The sequence below is a fragment of the Vigna angularis genome, chromosome 1 (assembly GCF_016808095.1).
Source record: "Vigna angularis cultivar LongXiaoDou No.4 chromosome 1, ASM1680809v1, whole genome shotgun sequence".
Taxonomy (NCBI): Eukaryota; Viridiplantae; Streptophyta; class Magnoliopsida; order Fabales; family Fabaceae; genus Vigna; species Vigna angularis.
The window spans coordinates 1,892,300-1,920,019 of NC_068970.1; the positions used below are offsets into that span (position 1 = coordinate 1,892,300).

Consider the following 27,720-nt stretch of genomic DNA (forward strand, 5'->3'; position numbering starts at 1 on the left):
TTATAATCACAAATTTTAAAAATGTAATACAAGTGAAACTGTTCTTAAGACAATTTTACAGCACTCGATAATTGATTTCTTATATAAAATTTATTAACTTTTGAAAGTAATTGAAATAAATAATTGCTTTAAAACAAAAAATACGTGAATAATTTGAAATTTTTTTTATTGGGTTTTTTCATTTTGTAGTTTAGTATTAGAATACAATTTATCACAATTGTTCACAATTATTTTAGCCTACATGGTTAGGCTTATTTTTTTTCACCATTATTTATTAAGATTATTTTCTCATGAATGTTGATTAAAAAATTCTCATAATTAACATCACTAAAAAAACAAATTAATTAATAATTTAAATAATGATTTTTTTAATAACATTATATATCCGATTTTAAAAATAAAGACATTAGATTCCTATGTTATGAAAAATGTATCGGTTTTGCTCCCTCCACCACCACACATGCTTCCTCTACTTCCTCAAATTTTTTTAATTTCAATTTTATTCTTAAGTTAAAACTTTTTTACTTTTACCATTTAAATTTTTTTAATTAATTTAAAAACTTTAGCTATATCTCACCTATATCTATTTCTCTCTTTTCCATTTCTGTTTCACTTCCTTTTATATCTTTTTTTTCATTAGAGCAAGAAGTTTTTTACCTAAAGAAAGAGGAAATATGTATGTATATATGGAGAGTGTAAACTCTGAGGTACAGTGAGACATTAATGGCAAGAGAGTGATTAGTTAAAATGGAGAAGATTGATTTGAATGTGCAAACAATAGTAATGGAAGAAAGGAGAAAGAGATGCTAACCGCAGCGAAGGGGAAAAGTTAAACCTAAAATCATCATTTTGAATTCTGGTCCGTACGACATGGACACTGTTTAAACCATTGGTAAATTACCATTTTCCTCCATTTTTGTCCTGAAGAAGAAAGATTCGTAAATTAACATTCTCTCCCTCCATTGGCTATAATAGCAAGCTTAATTTTTAAGCATATTTCTGGAGTTTGTTCCCTTTTCCTTGTTTGGGGTTTTCTTGGAAAAAAGAGATAAAGAAGTAATTAGGTATAATATAATCAAAGTAAAAAAAGAAGACAGTAATATAGGAAGGAGAAGGGGTAGGGTTCAGGAAAGAAAGAAGATATGAGAAAAAAAGAAAGAGGAGAAACGTAAGATAGTGAAATCCGTGAGAGATGGGTGGGGGTGTAGCTGCCCAGAAAAATAAATGAGTAGAAATAGGATTTTTAAATTAATTAAAAAATTCTAGATGGTAAAAGTAAAATGATTTTAACCTAAGGATACAATTGAAATTAAAAGAACTCGAGGAGGTGAAGGAAGCATGGTGTGGTGGTGGAGGGAGCAACACCTAAAATGTATGAATAAGGTCCTCTTCGTTAAGTTGACAGCAACAACGTTAAGTTCATGTTGATGTGACCGTACTTTTTCTCTTCTCTCTTTTGCTGTCCAACTTTTTTTTCTCTTGTTCAGTTTTTTCTTTGGTGATTTATTGAACTTGTTATTTCTTTGTGGACCTTATTCATATATTTTCATAACATAAAAGACTCAATGTTTTTATTTTTAAAACTAAGTAGAAATTCACCTCTTAGAGGACGAAATAAGTATTTAAACCTAAAAAATATAATTAAGTAAAAAAAACAATGAGATTAATAGAAACATAATTCAAAGGGACGTTAAAAAAAAACTATAAATTTCAACTAAAAAGAAACTATGTTAACATTGACTAGAAACAACAGTTTTGATTGAAAAAATTGTGATAATTGATAATCTAAAAATAACTCTGACTTATGCCAAATAAAAAATATTCAGAATAATAATAATGAATATGTAATTTATTATTTTAATAATATAATAAAAAAAACCTTGACTAACATTTTATCACATTAATTAAATATCACTGATGAATATGTAATTTATATTAGTCAACGCAATAACTTGGCATTCAGAAAAAAAATGTCAATCTAACATTAACTAAAAATTAAAATTTTTTGATGTCAAAAAACATATTTTTGAACATGAAATATTAAAATATCAATGACCCTTTTTAACTGAAAAATTAGGTATGATATTAAGAAGATAGTTTGAAATAAGAGTCATAATAAATACAACAGACAGGAAAATATAAGACCGTTTAGCAAACTTTAAAAATATATAAGCTGGACCTAAAATTACAAATTTAACTATCTAAATTTAAATTGGACCGTCACGGGTTATAGTGACGGTCAAGTAAATCGATCCAATTGACTGGATCAGCTATAAATACAAACATACTATATTATTTTTACTTTATTTAAACACTCTGCTTGGTTTGGTTTCATTTTGCGATATCACCTCTTTTCGGTTGTGCTAGGGTTTTATTTGTCTCCGCATAAAGAAAACTAGGGTTTGTGTGTGAGGTAGGAATGGGCAGGTATCGAAGCCGGAGCAGAAGCTATAGTCCTCGGCGACGCAGCAGAACCCCGCCGCCACCTCCGTCACGTGGTCGCAAGCGCCATGTCGACGAACGCTACGGTGACAGCAGGTCGTACAGGGACCGCCGCTCACCTCTTCCTTCTGGTTTACTCGTTCGCAATCTTCCCCTCGATGCCAGGTCCTTTCCTTGCAATCTTAATGTTTTTTTTTCAACTTATTCGTTACTCCCACTACATACCACTTATTTAATGGCTCTTTATGTATCAAATTCATCCATATCTATAATCCTTAATCTATAATCGTAATATATAAATCTAATACCAAATGTCTGTATACACATTGTTTGGCATGATTCACATTGATTGCACATTTTATTTTCACTTTATCTTTAAGAACGTGAATTTTTAGATTGGGTGTCCATAAAGGAAATTGTACACTTCCCACTGGTGAAAAGATATTCATCGGGTTCTTTTTCTGGTAAATTTTTTTATATGAAAGTCATTTATGATACAGGGAGGGGAAAATGTTCGAGTGGACATTATATTCAAATCGCGGATTTCATAACTATTTCATAACCTTATGTTGCAATTATACAATCAAAGTTTGAAAGTCAGGGATTCCAGAAATTGAACTGAAGTTTTATTGTTTGTGTTGCAGGCCTGAGGATCTTAGGATCCCTTTTGAGCGCTATGGTCCTGTGAAGGATGTTTATCTACCAAAAAATTACTACACTGGGTATTTTTGCTTTACCATAAAATATAATCTGCTTTTGCTTGGCTTGTTACTCAATTGTTTGATACACATTTCTTTATCAGGGTATGTTTGGATGGGCTTTTCCATAAGCTCCTCACATGAGGGATAAATAAGAAAATAATTGAAATTAACTATTCTATTGGCTAAAATCTGCTTGTGCATGAGTTAATTTGTAGAAGCTCTCGTATAGATTCTTTTATCTTTATTCTTAGCTTATGCCTGAGTTAAATTTTGCTTATGTAGGGGTCAAATTCATTCCTTTTCTTCTTATTTTACTTTCCTAGAATGGCTTATGTAGATAATTTTCCAATAGACCTGTAAATTTTTGCATTGTTTTTGAAACATTGATGTTCAATTGGACTTTGCAGTGAACCACGGGGCTTTGGATTTGTGAAATATCGATATGGTGAAGATGCAGCTGAGGCAAAACAACATCTTAATCATACTATCATTGGTGGACGTGAAATAAGAATTGTTTTTGCTGAGGAAAACAGGAAAACTCCTCAAGAAATGCGTCTTAGTTCTCGAGGAAGGTGTGGCCACATTTTGATTTGCTAATTTATTTCACTGTTGTAATTGTGAAAATATTTTTCAATGGACTTCTTTATAATGTTTATTAACATTTATTTTGTGTTTCTGTTGTAAGTTCTCGACATGGGGGTGGTAGAAGGAGAAATAGATCTAGATCCCCACAACGCCGACATCGATGTTAGTTTAACTACTCATCTCTATTCCAGTTTCGTAATGTGATAATTATCACATTATATTTTTTTTGTGTAACCTTTTTACTTGAGCTCTTTCTTGTTTTCTTATGTTATTAAACCTCTTAATTTTGCAGCCTATTCTCGGTCTCCATCACCTGCTAGGGATGATTCAAGGTATGGGTTTTTGCCAATAACAGTCTTATTTTCATTTTATTTTTTTTATTGAGCAGCCTTGTAATTTTGGGATATTTTGCGTGAACTACTATCTAGTTTCACTAAAATGATGGTGGTGCTACCTTTTAAGGTATTTGGGGTACTGAAACAGTATTTATAGGAGTTTAGAAATACTTACATTTTCTAAACTGTGACTTGTGACTGTTTTCATTTGAGCTGCATTATGACAGTTTTCTAATAATCACAAAGGAACAATATATTAATGAGATGTTTGATTGCGTTATGGTCCGAGTTGCTCAGCAGAGCTTTAGGTGGTGAAAGTGAATTGCTGTTTTGTCACGAATGTAAATAAACCAACGAAGAAGAGTTTTGCTGGCTGATTTTTTACTTATTTGAAACCCTTCATGTTTCTGCTGCCACTCAGTCTTTTGGAAGTTGAAACTGTGATATTCTTACTGACCTGAAACCGTTTCTGGTTTTGAGTAATTAACTGTCTTTAACATATACACCCAATATTTCTCTTTGTACTGGATACGTTCTTTATTATTAATAGTTTTGGTGGCAAGGCCTCTACTTTATGTTGTTTACGTTGCACAATGGTGTGAAACTAATGTCTTTTAGTTAGAGTAATTGGTGTATTTCATTTGTTTGGGTGTTTGTTTGCAAGTTTCAATGTTGCCCTCGATCTTATTGAAATTATCTTAGCAGAACAGTTACTGAGTTCGTTATTAGGTTTGTTTTTTAATTTAACAGTATGTCTTGGTGTTCTGTTAGTGTCTACTGTTTCCTTCAGCTAGAGTATAATTTCCAGGTTTACTTACAATTAGAACGGCTCCCAGTCATTTGACGTTGACAGCGCTCCTTTAATGTGTTTAAATGAATTGAATGATATCTGCTTATGGTCTTCTTTATGCAGATAATAAAGTGAAATGGAAGACTTTAAAGATGGATTAATAAAGATTAACGAGTAAAGAGGCTTAAAGAGATGCGCTACTTTGCTTATGTATCTATCAAAGTCTCCATAAGAAATATCAATATCAAATTTGCCTTATTGTGCCAGTTGCATGGGCTTTCCCTACTTTGTGGTATTTGGTTTGTGCCTGAAGGAATGGTTAAAACTAGTACTTCTTTCGATTCCCTTGTATAAATTTTCTGTAAGGAAGATTATATAGTTTAATGTCTTGTTTTGCGTATACTATCCAGTTAAGAAAGAATATAAAGCTTATAGTTGGCCAAAGAAAATCACATCCTCAAAGAATGGAAGCCAAAGTTTATACAGGTAGATGTATGGTGACATTGTGCAAGAAAGATAGTTGTGATTTTAGAAAGTTGGAACAAAGAGAGCTATGAAGTTACCAGATGCTGATCTTGCAGTACATCATAACTTTCAGTGTTTGGATCCAAGTGTTATATATTTGTCCAGAAACTTTGGAAAGGTACAGGTAAAGGTCATATTTTGGCTAATTAGATTTTGAAGAGGAAGTATTAGTTCTCTCATAAAACAATAAAATTTTGGTTTTCATTCCTAACTCTCAGTGTTGGGATCCAAGTGTCATATTTGTCCAGAAACTATTGGAGGTAGGTAAAGGTCATATTTTGGCTAATTAGATTTTGAAGGGAAGAGAGTACTACTTCTCTTATGAAGTAAAAATTGAAATTATGGTTTGAGTGATGTTGTGATTAATTTTATGTATTCTGGTGTAGTTTCCATTGGTTTGTGAAATGTCTTTTGATGGTAATTATTTTTCACGTGTAATATATGTGGTTGTGTTCTTTTGGCCACATTTTTATTACCTATTTTCTATGACTAAGATTCCATAATACTGTGTTGACTTGACATATAGGGATGACAGAGGTAGGGATGATTATTATTCTCCAGAGCGATCAAGATCTTATTCTAGGTCTCTCTCCCCTAGTGGTGGGAAGGACTACAGGAAGTCCCCTCGGGAGAACGGTCGGAGTCCTGGTGACAAGAAGGCTCAGACGCCTAGCAGATCCCAGAGCCCTAGGGGTAATGATCGCAGTCCTTCAAGGTCTCGTTCACGGTCATACAGGTATGAATATGAAGAGTATATTATTGATTGAATTTGACGTAATTGCAAATTTAATCTAAGGAAATTTCTTTTAATTGAAATATGTTCATTTAATGAAGAAATAATTTTGGAAATGCAATCTTGTATAAATGAGGCTCCTAGCTCTAAAGTTGGATTTACCTTTTATTCATCCTTGCTTTTGATTTTGGAATCGAGCTCAGTTTTGAGATTTTAAGTACTTAATCATAAACATTAGAGGCGACACAAAATAAGGAAGGCCATTATCTCCTTCCGACGCTCTATACTTGTCATTCACCTGTTAAGTTTACTGTTAGTATATCTGTAATTAAGTGTATCGTGTCAGGATATTTTACATAAACTGTTCATCGATAAGTTTTTTGTTTTAACAAATGATAACTTTTGCAACGACTTGGATTTGTAATTTATTTCTCGTTGAAATTCGAGTACAATGCTTTACTAGTTTTTTCTCTTTCTGCAGTCCACGCTGATTTGCCATCAATCGGATTGTTTAAGGTGGTATACTCCGTCTTCCTGTGACTACATACTGTAGCTAAAACTGTGACATTTTGAAGGATGCAATTGTAGCTAAGACTGTGATGTTAATATTTAGTAGTCTGTAGGCGATAACCCATCAGAATTAGTTTTTGATTTGGTTTGTCATTATGGATGACTCGGATTAGACTGTCTTAAGTTTCAATATTTTCGGATACTTATTCATGAACCTTTTCTATATTTATAATATGTTTGGTTCATTTTTTATAACTTCAAATTATTTCTAAGCTACAAATTTAAATTAAGTAGTTTCGGCTTAAAGTTTTTATTAATTTTAAGAACTTGTGTATGTTTGAGGTGTTTTTGAAAGAAAACGAATAGAATTTCGATAAAAATGTTAATTTGAAACTTGTTAATCTTTTTACGCTTAGATTTTATTGTTAACGGTTATCAACTTAAGATAGGACTACATCACCCACGCTATATTTTTTTCAACCAAAATACCCATTCCAAGTTTCGTAATCAATTAGAGAACAATTTTCTTCCCCTTTCAGTGTAGGTTAAGGTTTCCTCCTACTCTACTGTACATGGCAATATCAATTCACTGATTTATGATGATAACTAATACACACGAGTCATCTTTCCTTAGTTTTTTTAAGATTTATATTAAGTAATAGTGATTGTGTTAAAGATTTTTAAAGCAGTTTCAATAATCAATTTAATTTAAACATGGTTTAAGGCCTAACAAAATTAGTTAGATTGATGTTTTATTTATTGTCTTATTTAGTCATGATAATTTACTTAGTTGTTACAACATACTAAATACTCACAGTACCTTAGAAAAATATAAAAATAAAAGGAGAGCAAAGAATATGGATACTGAATCATAAAATTTACCTTCAAACACATGTATCAAAATATATTATTGCATAGAACAATTACAAGCAATTAGTTAACACTTCACTGACTATATATCTCGTATATAAATATCTACAGCACTTTGTTTTTTTTTTTTATATTTTATTTATATTAGTAATAGACCTCATTCATATTATCTCTATAATAAGTTTAAATTTGACAACTTTGCGACTATCTTATCTTTATATTTTGCAATTTCTTCAATTAGTTTTACCTTATAAATCCATTTTATTCTGGTAGACCTTTTGTTGAGAGGTAATCTGATTTTTTTTTTCTCAACTCCTCCATTGTTGTCTTCTATTTTTGTTTCTTAATAGTTTGTTCAAAACATATTGACTTTGTCTCTTAGGCTCCATCTTTATTCATTCCATAGTCAAGAAAATATGTAAAATCTCTAAAACTATAAGGTTATTGTTTATTTTTCCAAGTTTGTGGTTGAATCATAGTTATTTCTACACAATCAAACTGCAGTAGTTGATTTTAAATAATTTCTACACAATTATTGTATTGCATATCAAAATAATTGGTATAGACACTATCTCTTTGAGTTGTAGAATCATTCTAAGCCTTGTTAAATTCCACACCAAAAGGATATGCAAAATAATAAAAAAAAAAACATAAAGAGTTTTTTCAAAAATTATAATACCTCACAAACTAGTGCACACACATATAGATCCCAGTCAAAATAACTCAAGACACCAATAAGTAGAATTCACTTAAGAAAAAAAAAACAAGAGAACAAATATTGAATATAAAATTTTATATTTCACACACATGTACCGCACAATACATTACTATTTGTAAAACTATACTTAACACCTTACAAACTATCTCACTAATATATAACATTATCTATAATATTAATAATTAATGATATATTATTATATAATTTTACACTAAATTTATTTATTTTTTAATTATAACATTATCTACAATATATAATTTTTTTAATTATAATTTTAGTAAGACAAATACTTATCTACCTTTGTTCAAGTAATGCAACAAAATGAAATGGATATTTGTTTGACCAAAGCTTATATGATTTTATATAAAGCAATAATGGAGTGAGATGAACAAAATATTTTGCTAATTTTACCGATACATGTCAAAACTAGGAAAAAAATAGATGGGTGTCAATCAGAATTGATTAATGATTCAGTTAAGCTAAATAAAAATTTAAAAGAATTGGATCGTGATTATACTTATTATTATGATTAGAAGCCCATAAAGTTATAAATATAAGTCAATTAACAACATAAATTATTAGATGATCAAATATTGAACTAACTTAAACAATAAAATATCTTTAACATGTACATTTGATTGATTAAAATATCTGAAAAAAAATATTGTTTTAAGTGAACATTTAATTTTATATATTTGAAACACTAACTTTAACATATTGATTTCAATTAATAAGTTTGTTTAACCTTGTTAAGAATAATTTAATTATATGATATGATATTTTTTTTTTCTTACTTTTAATTTATTGGAACACTTAATTGAATTTAACATAAAAAAACAAAAGAAGGGATATTCAATTTAGAGCAAAGTAACATAGTAATGTAAAAAAATACATTAAATTTTGGCAGAAGTTGGTGTAGAAGGTACAAACTTTTTTATATGTTTAATGTAGTTAAGTGGGTGAGTGGAGTGAAGTTTATTGTTACATAGCTACGCTTACCCAAGGTCAACATTTAGCCAGTCAACCTTCACTGGAGAAACTTTTCATTATACCAACCTATTTTATTGAGTTAAATATATTTTTAACAGATAAATTTGGATACAAAAATTTTAATATCATATTTTGCTGGCTTCATGTCAGACCTCGGAAAATGCACCTAAAATCCTCCTGTGAGTCATTTAAAACGCACCCAAAACCCTCTGCGCGGACGTCAGGTGTCAAGCGTCGAAGATTCGAAAATCAGATAGTGGAAGGCAGGTGTCAGCAAGTGAGCGGACGTTCGTTCTAAAGTGGGAAGCAAAACTGAATTTTTGAAAACCTCGTTGCACTCACTCTGCATGCACCCTTTCTTCCCCAAAACTATGATCCTTTCATCTTCTCCTACTTCTCTCTAAAAGCTTTCCATTCTCTCTACCAAAACTCATCTATTTACTCCTCCGATCATATTTAAGAAACCGTAGAAGTGTTCCCGGCGTCATAAGCTTCATTTTGAACCAATCATTTCCGAGTTCTGAACCTGGTAAGTCTTTCGATCCTTAGTCGTTCGTTCTATAGTGCATGCAAACCAAGCCTCGGTTGAGTGCTGATATGTTGTCTAATCCACCTTTGTTTGTTTTGCTGTTAAATTAGTTTAAGAGTTGTGGAACGTAAGGGTAGGAGAGATTTTAGTCAGACCAACCATTTTCTGCCTCTAGGACGTTCGTTCACAGTCGAGGTAAGGGAAGCTTATTCAATTTAATTCTTATGTTTTTACTGTGCTGCATGGACGTTCGTTGAGTTGTATGAAGCATGACTATGTAATGTTGATTATTTGATATGTGAAAATGATTATGAGTTGATGAATGAGTAATATGAAATGTGCTATGATAGGAAAGTATGAAATTATGAAGTTATATGCTGAGAAATAAATTTGAATATATGTGAATTCTGAATAAGAAATTTTCCTATGATATTGAACGTTCGACATTGAACGGTTCTTGACAGTTCGGTGTTTCTTGTAAACTCTTTTGAAATTGAATTCTTTCATTTGGAAAGAGTTTTAGTTGAGGACGAGCGCCTTCTTGTAATAATACTATGTTTGAGCGTTCGGCCAACATAGATGTACTTGAGCGTTACGTGAGGAACTGAAAATCTTGTAAACAGATATTTGTATATTTAGTTATTCTTCAACAATGTCTCCAACGTGTTTTATCACAATGATTGTTAATGTTCCTATTATAAGTTCAACTTAGTGATAGGTCTCAACTCTCGCTCTCATAATGAGTGGCGTTCGGTCTTACACCGAACGCTCATAACCATTTTAAATTTATTAATCTTGATGAAACAACGTTCGTCCAAATTCAGTAGAAACTCCTTTACCGTGTTCAGTCATTGACCGGTACTTAGTCTCTCTCTCTCTCTCTCTCTATATATATATATATATATATATATATATATATATATATACATATATGTATGAATTATTCTACGTTTGGTTCTTTAAAAGTCTTGGCACGTATACCTTCGTTGCCTCCGACCTAGAGTCCCCCGTACCTGATGTATTCTTCGAGTATTGATCGTAGTTCACGAGAGTCAGTTCATTTAACTGATTCATGTTGTAAGTAACGTTCGTCACATATTGTATAGTTGTACTCGATTTATTCTTAAATCTGAAAGTAACCCCTTCAGTCTTATTCTATTATGAAATGAGAGATTTCACGGTCTCGTTCCTCTCGTTCGTCCTCGTTCTGAAGAGGGCTGAACGTTCGGTATTTGACGTTCTTGGAAATTGTGATAAAAATGGCATTAAAGTGAAGAATTATAAAAGATGAAAAGTATATAAGATGAATGAAAGGTTGTGGATTTTGAACGAGCGTTCCGGGGAGGAACGACTCATGAGTGAATATTTGAAAGTTGTAAGGTATGACTGTGGTAATGCTAAGTTGTCGATTCATCCTGATGTTCCGTGAGTACTCGTCCTCAAGTAGAGGAGAGTAGGTCATGTGTGGGAACGACAGGAGGTCCTAGTCCTTTGGGTTACTTTGGACAGATAGGGCTAACCTCGGGTGGCAGTTGTTGAGGGCATCCCAGTTACTACATCACCCGGGTGCACGAACGTTGTAGCTACACAGATTTCATACAGTCCGGACGGTCGGTCTAGTAGCAAGCCTTGCTTGAAGCGTATTATTAACTTTATCTGTGTGTTGATGTATGAATTGTATGTTTTGCAACTGAATTAAATTACATAAGCTTACCCTGTGTTTTCCTTGTGTTGTCTCATCTTGTACGTTCGTATTGTCGTTGCGATGATCATCCGTGTGGATGTGAGCAGAATAAGACGCTCTTTTGGAAGAGGTGCTGGAAGAAGGAAATTTGGAGGAAGAGAACCTCGTGGAAGTTGAAGTTAAGATCGAACCGTAGTACGTTCGATCAGTAGTAGAATCTAGTTAGCGTAAGGTTACGTTCGGCCACTTTTCCTTTTGATTTGGAATGACCGTTCGATAAATCCCTTTTGTAAACCGTTCGGTCAGTTTCGTTCTGATAGTATAGTTTATTTTAGAACTCTTACTGTTTATTGTGCGTTCGGTCAAAACGCACGTCTTCTCTAATGTAAGACTGAACTGATATATTACTAATGGTAATTATTTCTATTGTATGGTTATTACTGTATTTTTGGGATGTTACACTTCACCGTATGATAATTCAAAATCTGTATCATTTAAATCTTGATAATGAAAATGTAAAATTTAGATCATAATTTAAATTAATATTGTAAATATATTATTCTTTTAACATGTTAATAATGATCTTTTTGGCATTTAAATTGAAAATTAAAAATAATAGAAAATTATTATTTATTAAGATAATACGAAAAATTCACAAAATTCAGATTAAAAAAAAAGCTAACTGCGAATAGAAAATAGAAAAATTAAATCCACAAATTTATAAATAAGAAAAGAGATGGAATTTGTGGTTCCTTAATGGTAGGAGCATTATGAAAGAAGAGAAATGTAGGAGAAGGAGTGTAGAATAGACAGGGCATTGTGATTCCCAACCCAACCCAACGAAGGAAGAGAGGAATTGGGAGAGAGAAACAAAGAAAAGAACAACTTAGGATGCTGTCTATCCAATAAATCTATCCATTTGTGATTTTTGGTGTGACGTGGTCCAATCGCACACATAACTCCTCACTCCTAACTCCAAACTCAATTAAACAAATTATATTACAGACACCTCTTCCACTTTTCTTCTTCGTTCAATCTCACACGAACCATGCTTCTCTGCTCCTTTATTTCACTTCATCTTTCTCTCTCTCTCAGCCACTCATTCACACACGTCTTCTTTCTCTCTCTCTCCTTCTTCTTCCTACAGATGTCAAATATAATAATATGATATTTCCATTCATTCATCCATCCCCCACAATCTGTCATTGTTAGTGCCGGCTTTCTGCCTCTTTCTCTTCTATAAAGATTCTTCCTTTGCATTCCATTCTCTTCACTTTTCCTGTCTGCTCACCATGGATCTCTACGCGCTCTCTTCCTACCCTTCTTTTCTAACCCGAACCCCGCCTTCTGATTCTCGTACTTCACTTCCTCTTCCTTCTCACTCTCAACGGGGCCTCCATTTCCCTCCTCACTCTCAACGCGCCCACAGGCTCACCCAGGTTACCGTTTATCCATGCAATGCCTCTTCCTTCTTCTTTCATACCATCTTTTTTCGTTTTTTATGATTGCTGAATAAAAGGGTATGTGTATGTTGTGTTATGTGTGTAGACGAAGAAAAGATCAAGTGGGGTTTATGCATCAATGTCAGAGAGTGGGGAGTATTATTCCCAGAGACCGCCAACTCCTCTTCTCGACACCATAAACTATCCAGTTCATATGAAAAATCTTTCTACAAAGGTACACTGACTGAAAGCTGTATCTCAATTCTGTGCTGCGTGTTTTGTTATAAAAAATTTTGCAATTTTATTGTTGTTTAAAGCTGTAAAAATATCATGGTTTGAGAAAAAGGGGATGTTGATTGATGCAGGAACTGAAGCAACTGGCGGATGAACTGCGTTCTGATGTTATTTTCAGTGTTTCTAGAACTGGGGGGCATTTGGGCTCAAGCCTTGGTGTGGTGGAACTCACTGTTGCCCTCCACTATGTCTTCAATGCCCCTAAGGATAAGATATTGTGGGACGTTGGTCACCAGGTTGGTTATCAACTTCCTTGGTGCCTTTTCTTTACTTTGGGGATGGATGTTATTTACTTGTTCTAAATTGGACAACCTTGTGTGAATTTGCAGTCTTACCCACATAAAATACTCACTGGTAGGAGGGACAAGATGCATACCATGAGACAGACAAATGGGTTATCTGGGTTCACCAAGCGTTCTGAGAGTGAATATGATTGTTTTGGCACTGGTCACAGCTCAACCACTATTTCAGCGGGACTTGGTACTTCTTCTGTCTGTTCTCTGAGTTTCAACTAAAAAAATTAGTTTAATAGAATATGACTGACAATAAGTTTATTGATTTTTTTAGTAGTTATCCCGGAAGTCATACTTATTATGATTTTTAATTGGTTGACAGTGCAAAGATTTTCATGTTGACAATGTGTAGAAATTAAACTTATAAAATGTTATATGAATGGACAAATTAGAAGGTGGCACTAGTTTGTTTTTCGTGTTTAACAATGAGATTTTGTGATTTGTCTTTAACTTTTGAAGTTTTATTGAACCAATAGGAATGGCTGTTGGGAGAGATCTGAAGGGAAGAAAGAATAACGTGGTTGCTGTTATTGGTGATGGTGCCATGACAGCAGGGCAAGCATATGAAGCCATGAACAATGCTGGATATCTTGATTCTGACATGATTGTTATTCTTAACGACAACAAACAGGTCTCTTTGCCCACTGCTACTCTTGATGGACCCATTCCACCTGTAGGAGCCTTGAGCAGTGCTCTCAGTAGATTACAATCAAATAGGCCTCTAAGAGAATTGAGAGAGGTCGCCAAGGTGGGTAATACAACTTCATTATTTAATGATTTACAGCAACATAGTATACTCAGACTGAACATTGACAAAATGATGTTGGTAGGGTGTTACTAAACGAATTGGCGGTCCTATGCATGAATTGGCTGCAAAAGTTGACGAGTATGCTCGTGGCATGATCAGTGGTTCTGGATCAACACTCTTTGAAGAGCTTGGACTCTACTATATTGGACCTGTTGATGGTCATAACATAGATGATCTTGTTTCCATTCTTAATGAAGTGAAAAGTACCAAAACAACTGGTCCTGTACTGATCCATGTTATCACTGAAAAAGGCCGCGGATACCCATACGCAGAAAAGGCAGCAGACAAGTACCATGGTAAAGCAAGAATCACTAAATTTATCACATTTTAGTTATTCATAATTAGAGACCTATTACCTTTAGCATTTACTGCCATCACTGCCGTATAAAGCATAATCAACAATCTGAAAGAAAGAATTTTGTTTTAGTGATCGATTGGCTTTGACTTGTTGTATTCCTCATGGATATGTGTGACTTGGTTTTGGTTTTTGCAGGAGTTACCAAGTTTGACCCACCAACCGGGAAGCAATTCAAATCCAAGGCTACAACTCAGTCTTACACCACATACTTTGCAGAGGCCTTGATTGCAGAAGCCGAAGCTGACAAAGACGTTGTTGCAATCCATGCTGCCATGGGCGGTGGAACTGGAATGAATATCTTCCATCGCCGTTTCCCATCAAGATGCTTTGACGTGGGGATAGCAGAACAGCATGCTGTTACATTTGCTGCGGGTTTGGCTTGTGAAGGTCTTAAGCCTTTCTGTGCGATTTACTCATCATTCTTGCAGAGGGCATATGACCAGGTAGGATAACGGCTCCTCTCCCTACACATGAAAAATGATCTGCTATATGATTAGTTAAATTACGAGGCAGTGTGTTTTAGTGTGAAGACATGATCAGTAACCATCGTAACATTAACTTCAAATCAGTGCTCAAACGTATGTGTTCAATGTCCATTCCGCAGGTGGTGCATGATGTTGACTTACAGAAGCTGCCTGTAAGATTTGCAATGGACAGAGCTGGATTGGTTGGAGCAGATGGTCCCACACACTGTGGTTCCTTTGATGTCACTTTTATGGCATGCCTCCCTAACATGGTGGTCATGGCTCCTTCTGACGAAGCCGAACTTTTCCACATGGTTGCCACTGCAGCAGCCATCGATGACAGGCCCAGTTGTTTCCGATACCCAAGGGGAAATGGCATTGGTGCTGAACTACCAACCGGAAATAAAGGAACTCCTCTTGAGGTAGAGTTAGGACTTTATCCCCATACTTTATCCTCATAGAGAGCGTTAGGAAAACATTTGCAAATCCATTTGATGTTTTTGTTATGATATTGTATCAGATTGGGAAAGGAAGGATACTGATAGAAGGGGAAAGAGTGGCTCTTTTGGGCTATGGATCGGCTGTTCAAAACTGTTTGGCTGCAGCTTCTTTAGTGGAACGTCATGGCTTGCGCTTAACAGTTGCTGATGCACGCTTCTGTAAGCCACTGGATTGTTCACTGATTCGCAGCCTGGCAAAATCACACGAGGTTTTGATCACAGTAGAAGAAGGATCTATTGGAGGATTTGGTTCTCACGTTGCTCAGTTCCTGGCCCTTGATGGCCTTCTGGATGGAAAATTGAAGGTATGAAACCAAGCAAGTGTTTTCATTCCAAACTATAGCTACTAGCATTTTGTGCATCTTCGAATTTTCTGCAAAGCTTTTACTAGTTGCCCTAAACTCATGAGCTTTGCATGGCACCTATGCAGTGGAGGCCAATAGTCCTTCCGGATCGCTATATTGACCATGGATCACCTGCTGACCAATTGTTTTCGGCCGGTCTTACACCATCTCACATAGCAGCAACAGTGTTCAATATACTTGGACAAACAAGAGAAGCACTAGAGGTCACCTCATAAAACAATTTTTTCACTTCATACAATGTACAGAGTATAACACAACATGATTCACCTTGTTTAACATGAAAAATATGTGTAATATTGTGAAAATTTTAAGTGAATATCGCAGGTTGTCATCAATGATCAATAATACTATAATATCTACCCAACCACCTCTTTGTGTTCCACGTCTTCTTCTCGTTTACATTTTAAAAGTATGCTCAGTACAGTAAGACAATTAATTGCAAAGGAGAAAAATCTCGAACTTTTCTGTGATATAGTGCAAGAGAAAAAAGCCTTTCGGACATGTTCCAAACTGAATTTCAAATCTGTGCCGAAGATGAAGGGAGCAATCATTGCCATTTTGCTGAGGAAATTGGTCCATACAGCTTCATTTGTCATCGATTCTAGAAATGTCTACCAGAGTAAAATCTGCTAAAATTATTCACATGTGATTTTTAACGAAACTTATGTTTTTGTCCCGAACAATGTTCTGTGAGAAACATTTATGATCTATATTTGATATTTCAAGAAAAGCAAAGACGAAGTATAAAATATAATGTGTTGGTTTTGTAAAATTTAAGGGCTGCCGGCATAACATGTAATGAAATTTAGATGATGTTGAATAATATTTAAAAAAAAAGCGAGGCATTAGATTAGAAGGTGCATGCTTAAAACTAAATATAAAAAGCAGAAGGTAAGTAAGTAGATCCCGCACTATCAGTAAAATAATTGATCATGCCATGTGGTTCACAAAACGCACTATGAATGTGCGGTGCTCAGCCCTTATTGGAGTTTGGTGCAAATTTGATGCGACTTTTCAGGTTAACAGGAAGCACGGCTAAAAGTTTGCTTGCGTAGATTAAGCATTTGAGAAGGACAAGCCATAAAATGGATCACATGTGTGCCAATCCTTCACTGCCAACAACTTCAAGATAAAAAGCTACTTCTCTCAGTAAACAAATCAAGTTTTTCTTTTTCAAGATAATGTCTTGGTTTCAGTTCGGTGAATGAATAAAAAATTAGGAGAATTCTGCCGTCAAAGGATGATCGTACAAATACAACAACACATCAAAGAATAAGGAATGAAATTCTTGAATAACCCCTTTTACATTAGTGCACATGCATGTGGATTCTCATCACTCAATATCATCGTGGCTTCGGTCTCTATGCAACAATCATTTTCGAGCGCGAACTGATACATTACGACAAGTTGTTTATCAGATTCATGTGATTCATCTTTTGCCTCTTCTTCATCCTCGTTACGCACAATCTCCACTCTCTTTCCCGTTTTCTTCTTAAGTTTTTTCTTTACTTTAATTGGATCAATCCGACCTGTTACCACCACCAGGTTTTTGTTCATGTTGGTGATGAACTTTTCGACTCCTAACAAAATCATAGTTATATAGTAATAATATAAGAAATTAAATAAATGAAGAGACAGAACATGATGTACCTTTACACTTGATCATGGTTTTGGCAACGATTCTTTCACACTCGTTGCAGTACATCCAGACCTTGTATTCTACTGTTATTAGTTTCTTTTGTTCAATCTTTTTGTTCTTGCCCATGGAATTCACTGTGTAACACTACGGTGCAAATAGAAAATGAAAAGGACTTTGGGAATTATTTTATTTTGCGTTGGACTAGTGAGTTATGACGCTTGATAATTTACTGTCATCATTGTTTCGGACTGAGATTTTAAAGTTATAGCACGTTTCCCAAAAAAATATTATTGTTTTTTTTTTATGTTTAATGGTTCTGTAATTTTTTTAAATAATTATCATAAAAAGCAATAACTTATCTTATTGGCAAAAAAATTATTAACCCCTATTAAAATCACAAGTCTTTATTTAAGATGAAATGCCTCTAAATATAATCGCAATTTCACAAACATAAAACCATTGCATAAAGATAAGTTTATTATTTGTAATCGAATTGAATGATATTTTGGGCATTTTTCATTTTTTAAAAATTGATTTACATATTTTGTGGATTTTTCATTTTTTAAAATTCAAAGTTTCATTTATTTATAGAATTAAATTTATATATGTTCAATGTTTTATATATAGTCTTTAAAATAACTATTAAAAAAATAATAGTTTTATGAGAACGGAGACTTAGACCTGGGTATATATTGATCCTAACCAATGAATATTCTTCCGTTTATATTGTTTTTTTTTTCAGTTTAAGTTTCAATTCAGAACCGAAATCGAACGATTAATAATTATTAAACCAATCATAATCGTGACAATTTAGGGATTTGCAAAGTCATTTAGAACTAAACCAATCAAAGAAAACCAAATAACTGAATTATTTTTAAAAATAGTTCCAATTTGAATATCTCTAATATCTTACTGAACTTCAACTTCTTAGATCAAATAACATTTACATCCTTAATAAAATCAAAATAAATAAAATGAAAAATAAAGTGATTTCAAATAACATTACATATAAAAGAGTTTTAAAATCCCTTCTATAAATAAGGAGCACAAAAACTATGACCTAATAAAACATCTCTTAACTATCTATATTAAAGTAAATTACTTAATATTAAACAATAATATAATATTAATAATTTGTTTTTAAATTGTGTGCAAGAAAGTCACATTTCCCTGCTGCTTTAATTCAGCGTTGACGTTACAGCACCATTAGTGGCATTGCTTTGTAAGATGCTTCGATGTGAATTGTGATATAACAAGTGTCGGCAAATCCTAATATGCCTTATAGTACATATGAGAATAGATAATCATGCACTATTTCTTTCATATCTTCAAAATATTATCACCATGATTCTTGGTGTAACCAAGACTTTTTTGTAACAGTGATTTGTAAGGTTAGAGTGATCACTGTTGCATAATTTCCATTTTTTTTTGTTTTGTATTTTTATTAGTAATAGAAAGTGATAAACAACATGATACGATTATATGTGCAATTTTGTAATATTAACATTTTTTTAAAATATTTTTAACTCGCATTCAATACTTTCTAAGTAATTGTTTGAATCCATAAGAAAAAAATATTTTAACTGGTGAATCTCTTTGGAGGAGACTCTTAAACTGAAATGCCTAAGATTTGCAACCACATGCATCAATAGTGTTGAGATTTAATATGTGGACACTTGTTTGAGTATATATAATCTTTGATACTTGCACTTGATTGTGAACACCCACTTTTATATATATATATATATATATATATATATATATATATATATATATATATATATATATATATATATATATATATATATATATATATATATATATATATATTCTCTTTTTCATAATTCTGTATTATTAATTGAATAATTGTCATGATAGTATAATAAAGAAATTTTTTTAAAATTTATGAAACAACAACTCGATCTTATTATACCTTGTTTATATGTTTTAAGATATAGTAACCGATATTACAATCAAAATACTTTTTCATATATTTATTTTAAGTATTCTAACGTCATTTTTAGTTTCTGTTATAAAATTCTTTTAAAGTTCTTAATATTTGGTTTCTAAGATGTGTAAAATATAGTTATCAAATTTACTCTGATACTCAAGTCAGTATTATAATAATTCGGTTAGTATAATAAAATCTTAAATTCACAATAAACAAAATCACTTAATTTCTTACCTCGTATTTATAAATTTTAAAATAAATTTATGATTAATGTAGACTTAATCATGACCAAATACCACATATAAACATCATTTATCTGAAAACTTGATTATAGGTGACATTTAGGATTTTTAAGTGTTAATTATCATTCAGTTATACCTTGTGTTTGACTGAAGGATTATTAGATTTGAGTCTTGGTGTGTTATTGTCATATAATTCACTCAGTTAATAGCTGACTAGACGATTATACAATATATTATAAATTAAAACATTATTGAAGACCAAAAGTATTGACACTTGTAAAAGGATAGAAATATTATTGAAGTGTGGAAGAATGACTTGAAACCCACCATCAATTTGGAATAAAGCCAATGGCCACAATTTTGAGTTTGAGAAGAAATGACATGAATGGAGACACCTTTGAGAAAAAAGATCTTGAAGAAATTAATACCATAAGTAAATAGAAAAGGATGATTCTTAAAAAACATTATAAATTAAAACAGAAGAAGAGACAAGTTTTGTATGAAGAAGAAATGAATAGCAGTGTGGAGATAATTGAGGATAGCGGAGATTCTGAAGAGAAGGATGTGTTGTTTACTGTGAGCATAGGTATGAGTAGAGATAAGGAGGATGATGCAGAGTCATGTAACTGTGACACAACTTATTCTTCTTCACAAGAAGAAGAAGAAGCAGTTGGAGCATTAGAAGATGACGGTGAAAAGAAGGATATTTGGTGAGAATGAATTGGAAGATAGAGTATTTTGGGAGACCTGCTTGGCAATTGGGTATCCATGAATCCCAAATAATTAAGAAGGTATCATGAATACTTGCTTTTCATCATGTTGATCCATATTTTTCAGATATGTACCCAATACAACTTTCTAAGATCTTCTTCGCTGTCATAAGTCTTTATATCATATAAAATCCATAAATCTATCACCCTTTAATCATCCCACATAATATCATAATTCTTACCATTTTTTTTTAATTAAGCGCGCGCGTATATATATATATGCCTGTTCTGTGTTATTGTTGCAGAATAAATTTACTTTGCTTGAGAAAAAGTTGTACATATTGGTGTTTTATTTAATTAAAGGGGAAGTTTTCTTCAACGTTTTTTTAAAAAATATTTTATGAAACATAATTATGTTTGGGTGTGCTTTTTTTCTTTTTATAGAACATGAGTTTCTACTAGATTTAAATCATTTTATTTTTATTTCTTTCCAAATTATTAATTATGGCTTTGTTTATTTACGTCTATGAGATCGAGCAGCGCAGTTGGACAAAATTTAGTAAAAAGTAGAATTTAAATTATGATTTCTTTTATTCACTGACGTGGGATCCAAGTACCACGGCTGGGATTGAATTAACAAAAAAAAGTTGAATTAATAAAATTTAAATAAGTTAAATTAAATTTGAGTACAAAATTAACTAGTTCAACCTTCATTTAAGTACTCAAACTCAATTCAACCTAACCCAATACATTATTCCTTTCGTATAAATATTGTGATACATTATTTTTTATTTTTAATAAATCAAATTCAAACTACATTAAATTTTAGTTAGATCAAATCAACATTGTTGTATATTTATTTATTTATTAACAAGAAGATGAATAAAATTAATGTTGTTAAAATGAGTTTGAACTCACAAATCAATCTGACTCATCACCATGAGTTTAGACTAGGTTGAATTTAAAAAAAAAGTGAAGTTTCACTATAGGCCAATTTTGAGTCTAATCTACTAAAAATTCGATTCACTCAGAGTTGAATACGTGGTCAGCATATACCTATTTTTTCTAAGTTATATTACAAAAATAAAAACCCTAAATCTCACTTTCTCTGAATTAATTTGAAGCAATGCACACGAACTAATTTGATTAGAAGCCGTGCAACAATGATCAATTATCCTAGATGGTAATTTGTTTTATTTTTTGTGCTTTTGGATTGTATGAAGAGTTTAAGATGATTTTAGATATTATTTGAATTGTATTGTATTTTTTATTATTTTTGCATCGAGAGAAGTTTAAAATCATTTTGAATTGAACTTGATTTAGATTTATATCAGAAAAAATTTATTATTTTTTTTATTGAATAAATTTTTTTTAATTAAGACTGAACCAACTTGTTTAACTTACCATTCTTTGGTGGATCAGACGAGATTTGAATTTCTAATAAGTGAGCTGAGTTGAATTGGTTCAGTAAATGGTTAACTCGTTATTAATTAGGTCGGACCAAGTTGGATGATCTGTTTTGACAATACTAAATAAAATATAGTATAAAAAATATTAAAAATATATGCTTTAAGTTATGGAATGTTCTTTAATAAAAAAAATTCAATAATATATATTTAAGAGTATTTTCATGTAATAACAGGTTTTAATATATTTTTTCCACTTTCATTGTCTAATTTAATAAGGGTGAGATAGTTCTTTACAATAGTCTCGGAATAAACGGTTTAAAAAATCACACAAATTTAAGTTATAATCAAACCGTAACAATCAAATATATTAACCAGTGTTCAAAGTATTATTTTAACTATAAAAACTTGTTCGAAAATGTTTTAATAAAGACACAAATGAATCTATGCAATTATTTTTTATAATTGTTATTAATTATTATCAAATTTGTAAGTAGTGTTTGAATTATTTCTACAACAGAACAAATGTAAAAGTATCTTGAACCATCATAGCATATCATTTTTTATCAAGTTTCGAAAGCAAACGATATTAAATATTTGCACCGAAGATAATAAAAAGATAAAGCAAAGTAAAAAATGTAACCAATCCAGATCTGTAAATCATCTTGAAAATTTTAGAAAACGACGAAGAACACACAAGTATAATGCATAATCAAACTTATGGAAATTATAGAAAATAGTGGAAATACAAACTCTTAAAATATATATATATATATATATATATATATATATATATATATATATATATATATATATATATAAATAAAAAGAAACCCACCAAATCTTTACTCACCTCTCTCATTCCTTTCAACCATTTCTCTTTCATCTCTCACTCCAACATTTTCTCTGTCATCCCCTACTGTAAAAAGAGTTGAGTCATTGATATATTTACCTTTAGGCAAAGGTTCATTCAAGATCTCTTCAATTTCACCATCTTCACCAACCTCTCTAATTTCATTATCTACATATGTTGAATCATCATCTCTAAAAAAAACCCTCCAGGCCAATTACCAATTTGTTCGGATGTTTTGTGAAAATTAAATAAAATTATATACGACAAAAATTATAAAATGAAAACTCATTATAAAATCATTTTTTTGTAAGAAATTGTTTAACTACGAGTGTGTGATTTTTTCCAGGTCAATTACCAATTCCTTTGATGTCATTATGCTTGTGAAAATTAGATAAAATTAGATGCGACAAAAATTATAAAATGAAAACTCATTATAAAATCATTTTTTTTGTAAGAAATTGTTTAACTGCAAGTGTTTCTGATTTTTTCAATTGAGGCTATAGGGATGACAGATAAAATGTTGGAGTGAGAGAGACGAAAGAGAAAGGGTTGAGAAGAATGAGAGAGGTGAGTAAGGGTTTGGGTTTTTTTTTTTTTTTTTTTTTTTTTGTGAGAATGATTAAAATACCCTTAACCTTAAAACTTAGAATCTATGATATATAAGGATATTTTAATATTAACATCTCTTTATATATGAAAAAACTCATTAATGATATGGATCGGGTATCTAACTTATATAGATGTAATAACAACAATATAAAGTGTATGTTATAGACTAAATTCATATCTATATATATTATTCACTCGTATGATAATAAAAAAATATTATTATTGAAAGAACATATTAAATTTACAAAAAGAAATATATTCATAAAAACTAATTAATATTAAAATGTGTACTAAAATAATTTGCTTAGTTGTTGTTTTGTACAGCCTTTATATTTCTTGTTACATTATTTTCTCTCCTTTTCTTTTTGTCTCGAAAGAACGTAGAAAAAAGTTATTTGACATTCACAATCATTTGACACAAATGTAGGAAAAAACTATCATTAAAAAAAAAAACTTTTATATCTTTAAAGGAAATGAGGAAGTGGAAAGTATGGTCAAATGAGAGTAAATTCTTTTGGGATGTCTGAATACCATTTTCCAATAGAAAATTCATTTACAAGACGGTTGGGTTTGGTTGAAAAGATCAGTTATCCAATATTGGGAAAAAGGAACATATGAAGAAGCCTTTTGCCATTTTATCTTCGCTTAGGCCTTCCGCTATGTGTACGTATAGTTGGAATCAAATCTACTTCAATACGAAGAAAATATTCGAACACCAAGAACATACTTATCTTGCATAGAGAGAAAATACAAGTTCAAAACATGTTGAATACCTCAGCTTGCATTAGTTTCTTTCTGAGTTAATGTACTACAATATCATAACATACTTTTACATCTTTTAAAAATATAAAATTATAATAATCTAACTGCAACACTTACTTGTTCATTCCACATTCTCATTTCCTTTTGGGATTCCATCTGTCTCATCTGTCATATAATTTCTTTGCTTCCTCCAACAGCTTACTCTAACATGACTGCAATTAAAAGCAATATAATAATCTGCAAAACGGTAGTATATAACACAATTTCACGTAAACCAAGTGGTCATTATTTATCGAAACCTTGATCATCAATCTGGAGGAAAATAATAAAGAAGGTATCTCAGAGAGAAAATGGTGGAGATAGTTGAGATTGAAAGTTTGTTTAATTATGCAATGAAAGGGCAATGGAGAGAAGTGTTGGAAGCGTACAAGAACAACCCTAGAGCACTGGAAGCGAAAGTCACAAAAGCAGAAGACACTGTGTTACACATAGCCGTGTACGTGGATCAAACCAATTTCTTGACGACCCTTCTTGACAACATTAACCAAAATGTTTCTCTTGCTATCCTCAACATACCAAATTCAAAGGGAAACACTCCTTTGCATCTGGCGGCAGAGCTTGGGAATGTGGACATTTGCAACACCATAGCCAAAAGATACCCCAACCTCATTTTCTGTCAAAATTTTGAAGGTGAGACCCCTCTTTACTTGGCAGCAATTCACGGTTCCAAAGATGCATTTTTCTGTCTCCATTCTCACCTACAAAACAAACATGATTACTCGCCATGTATTAAGACCAACGGGCACACAATACTTCACTCTACCATCTCCAATGAATACTTCGGTTAGTGTCACTCTCCTATATATGCTGCAATATATTTCCTGCTAAAATTGTATCAGATTTAATGTATTTCGTTGATGTACTTAGTTTGATGTATTTTGTAGGTTTGGCACTTCAGATAATTCGATTGTATCCAAATCTTGCTGATGCTGTCAACCGGGATGGATATTCTCCTCTTCATATTCTTGCTATGAAGCCTAATTGTTTCCGAAGCAGCACATGGATGGAGTTCATGGATCGTGTGATCTATAATTGTAAGAATACTTCTACCAACTTCCTAGTTTTGCAACATTGTTGATGTTTTACCTGCATTGTTGGAAGTTAATTAAATGATTTTGGTTTAACTAATTTTTTATTGGTTTAAGTTCGAATCGAGTTTATTTATTGTTCTGAGAAACGGCTATGGCAGGTTTGCTTGTTGATGAGCTGAAGGAAGAGACAGAAGAGGACCAAAGTAGTAAGAAAGGAGACACACAGATTTTGTATCCAACGAACTACAAAACATGCTTCAGCTTCTTATATTTGTTTAAGAATGCTGCAAAAGTTATAAGTGCGTTATCCCTTTTTCATATACTTTCAGTTTGCTTTACCCATTTCATCTACACATGACCATCCTATATCTTTCGATCTTACGTTGCAGCAATAGGCAGAAAGGATAGTAAAGCTGGATCTGATGATGATAATGATGAAGAGAATCTGCAAAGATCAACCAATACCAAATTTGGTAAAAATCATTATTTCTCCTTGATTGGTAAAAACCATGATGTTAATGCATTCATTAGACATTCTATGTTTTGCACAGTGCAAGAAGGAGCACAGAAAGAAAAGAAACTACACCGATTTCCTCAAAATTGGGAAGTGTTAATCCGATTTCTAATCATTATGATGAAGGCCATTCTAATACTTTTTGGTGTGGGTAAGTAAGTACATACATGTACATCACCACATATAATTTATATGTACTCTGCTAAATTAAACGTGTAACAGGATCATCTTGGATAGACAAAATCCAAAGAAGGAAGGAGAAACACATGTGGGCTAAGAAAGTGATGGATGAATTGATTGAGAGAGCTTCTTTGTACAAGTATGACTACACTGAAAACAATTCCCTTGTTCTTCGGCGTGACAGTGATATTGAAAACAAAGATAATGAGAAGAAAAAAGGAATTGCTGAGAAAAGGAAAAGGGTATCACCAATTTTAATTGCTGCAAAGATGGGAGTGAACGAAATGATAGAAAAGATCCTAGATACCTTCCCTGTGGCCATCCATGATGTTGATTCTGAAAACAAGAATGTCGTTCTTTTAGCCATAGAGAACAGACAACCTCGTGTGTACAAGATGCTCACAAAGAGGAATCTGGTAAAGGAAAGTGCATTTCGTCACATAGACAACCAAGGTAACAGTGCATTACACCTTGCTGCGACGTATAAGGAACATAGGCCTTGGCGTGTCCCTGGTGCTGCCATGCAGATGCAGTGGGAATATAAGTGGTACAAGGTACACGTTCTTCCTTTCAATCCTTATAATTTTAGAATGTTAACAAATATTAGTACCATGATAGAGAGAAAGTAACTGTCTGTAATAGATGTTGACTTTTAAGAATTCTTATGTGGCATTTCAGCTTGTTAAGAATTCTATGCCACCAAATTTCTACGCACGTTACAACAACAAGGGACAAACGGCTAAACAGGTTTTCATCAACAGTCACGAAATGCTTGTGAAAGAGGGAAGGAAATGGCTGTCGAAAACCTCAGACTCATGCACACTAGTTGCAGCACTTGTTGCAACGGTTGCGTTCACAACCTCAACAGCAATACCAGGGGGTGCGAATGATGATACTGGTGAGCCAGTGTTGAATGGACAACCAGGTTTCAAGGTGTTTGCTTTGGCATCACTTGTGGCACTGTGTTCCTCGGTGACAGCCCTTGTTTTGTTTCTTTCGATACTGACATCTCGGTTCCAAGAAAAGGATGTTGCGATGCACTTGCCCAAAAAGCTTCTCCTGGGAATGACTTCTCTCTGGACATCTATAGCATCGATATTGGTTTCGTTCTGTGCAGGACACTACTTTATCATTGAAGATGGAATGAAATCTTCAGTTTATCTCATCTATGGTATCACATGTTTGCCAGTATCATTTTTTGTGTTGGTTCAACTCCCTCTTTACTTGGATCTCACGTTGGGCATATTTCGGAAGGTTCCTCAACGCGTTTATAAGGTCTTTTCTCATTAATTGTTTTTCTTATTTCCACTTCTTTTGTTACTCTTAGGAATCCCTGTTTTGTTTCGACTTTTTATTCACCTTTTCATTTCTTTTTTATTAAAAAAAAAAAAAGATGAACATCACAAAAAGGGGCATTCCGAGAATCGAACTCGGGACCTCTCGCACCCAAAGCGAGAATCATACCACTAGACCAAATGCCCACTACTGATTATCATTAATGTTTATAATATATGATAAGTTACATAATTATCTATAATGTGATTTTGATTCCACGAGTCTTTTATGTTTTAACATAATATAAATTTTAGATATATAATTTTTGTTTCTGCTTATCATAAAAGGTTTTAAATACAATCTGTCCATTTTGAATTATAAAAAAATCATCTTAGTAATTGATGCAAAATGAATGGTTGTAAAGATGAAGTACCATTAATAGTTAGTATTTTCAACAAGTCAGCTTTGTTTGTAATATGTTTTTAAGAAAAATTAGGAGTGGTAAAAGAAAATGGATTGGAACATAGCAGCTTGTCATAGTGAATACAAGCT

At 32.5% G+C, this 27,720-nt stretch overlaps 4 protein-coding genes and 1 non-coding gene across 5 annotated transcripts; 3 read left to right on the top strand and 2 right to left on the bottom strand.

Annotated features, from left to right (window-relative positions):
- The first annotated feature begins 2,298 nt into the window (after positions 1-2,298).
- On the top strand, positions 2,299-6,883 carry LOC108321947 (serine/arginine-rich SC35-like splicing factor SCL28). Its single transcript, XM_017553869.2, has 7 exons — positions 2,299-2,607; positions 3,087-3,164; positions 3,551-3,715; positions 3,829-3,890; positions 4,021-4,060; positions 5,905-6,114; positions 6,593-6,883. The coding sequence occupies exons 1-7, from the start codon at positions 2,420-2,422 to the stop codon at positions 6,600-6,602; spliced, it is 753 nt and encodes a 250-aa protein (XP_017409358.2). The 5' UTR covers positions 2,299-2,419; the 3' UTR covers positions 6,603-6,883.
- Positions 6,884-12,425: 5,542 nt separating this feature from the next.
- On the top strand, positions 12,426-16,318 carry LOC108319485 (probable 1-deoxy-D-xylulose-5-phosphate synthase, chloroplastic). Its single transcript, XM_017550651.2, has 10 exons — positions 12,426-12,851; positions 12,961-13,089; positions 13,220-13,384; positions 13,478-13,628; positions 13,918-14,189; positions 14,272-14,545; positions 14,743-15,050; positions 15,212-15,493; positions 15,592-15,876; positions 16,002-16,318. The coding sequence occupies exons 1-10, from the start codon at positions 12,705-12,707 to the stop codon at positions 16,149-16,151; spliced, it is 2,163 nt and encodes a 720-aa protein (XP_017406140.2). The 5' UTR covers positions 12,426-12,704; the 3' UTR covers positions 16,152-16,318.
- Positions 16,319-17,089: 771 nt separating this feature from the next.
- Positions 17,090-17,748, bottom strand: LOC108319496 (heavy metal-associated isoprenylated plant protein 19). Its single transcript, XM_017550659.2, has 2 exons — positions 17,587-17,748; positions 17,090-17,516 (listed from the first exon to the last, which is right to left on the bottom strand). The coding sequence occupies exons 1-2, from the start codon at positions 17,699-17,701 to the stop codon at positions 17,239-17,241; spliced, it is 393 nt and encodes a 130-aa protein (XP_017406148.1). The 5' UTR covers positions 17,702-17,748; the 3' UTR covers positions 17,090-17,238.
- A 6,401-nt stretch (positions 17,749-24,149) lies between these two features.
- Positions 24,150-27,444, top strand: LOC108339057 (uncharacterized). Its single transcript, XM_017576211.2, has 7 exons — positions 24,150-24,951; positions 25,053-25,202; positions 25,358-25,498; positions 25,589-25,672; positions 25,751-25,864; positions 25,936-26,447; positions 26,572-27,444. The coding sequence occupies exons 1-7, from the start codon at positions 24,459-24,461 to the stop codon at positions 27,181-27,183; spliced, it is 2,106 nt and encodes a 701-aa protein (XP_017431700.1). The 5' UTR covers positions 24,150-24,458; the 3' UTR covers positions 27,184-27,444.
- On the bottom strand, positions 27,303-27,374 carry TRNAP-UGG (transfer RNA proline (anticodon UGG)). The gene has a single exon. It is a non-coding gene; the product is annotated as a tRNA-Pro (tRNA).
- Positions 27,445-27,720: the final 276 nt, after the last annotated feature.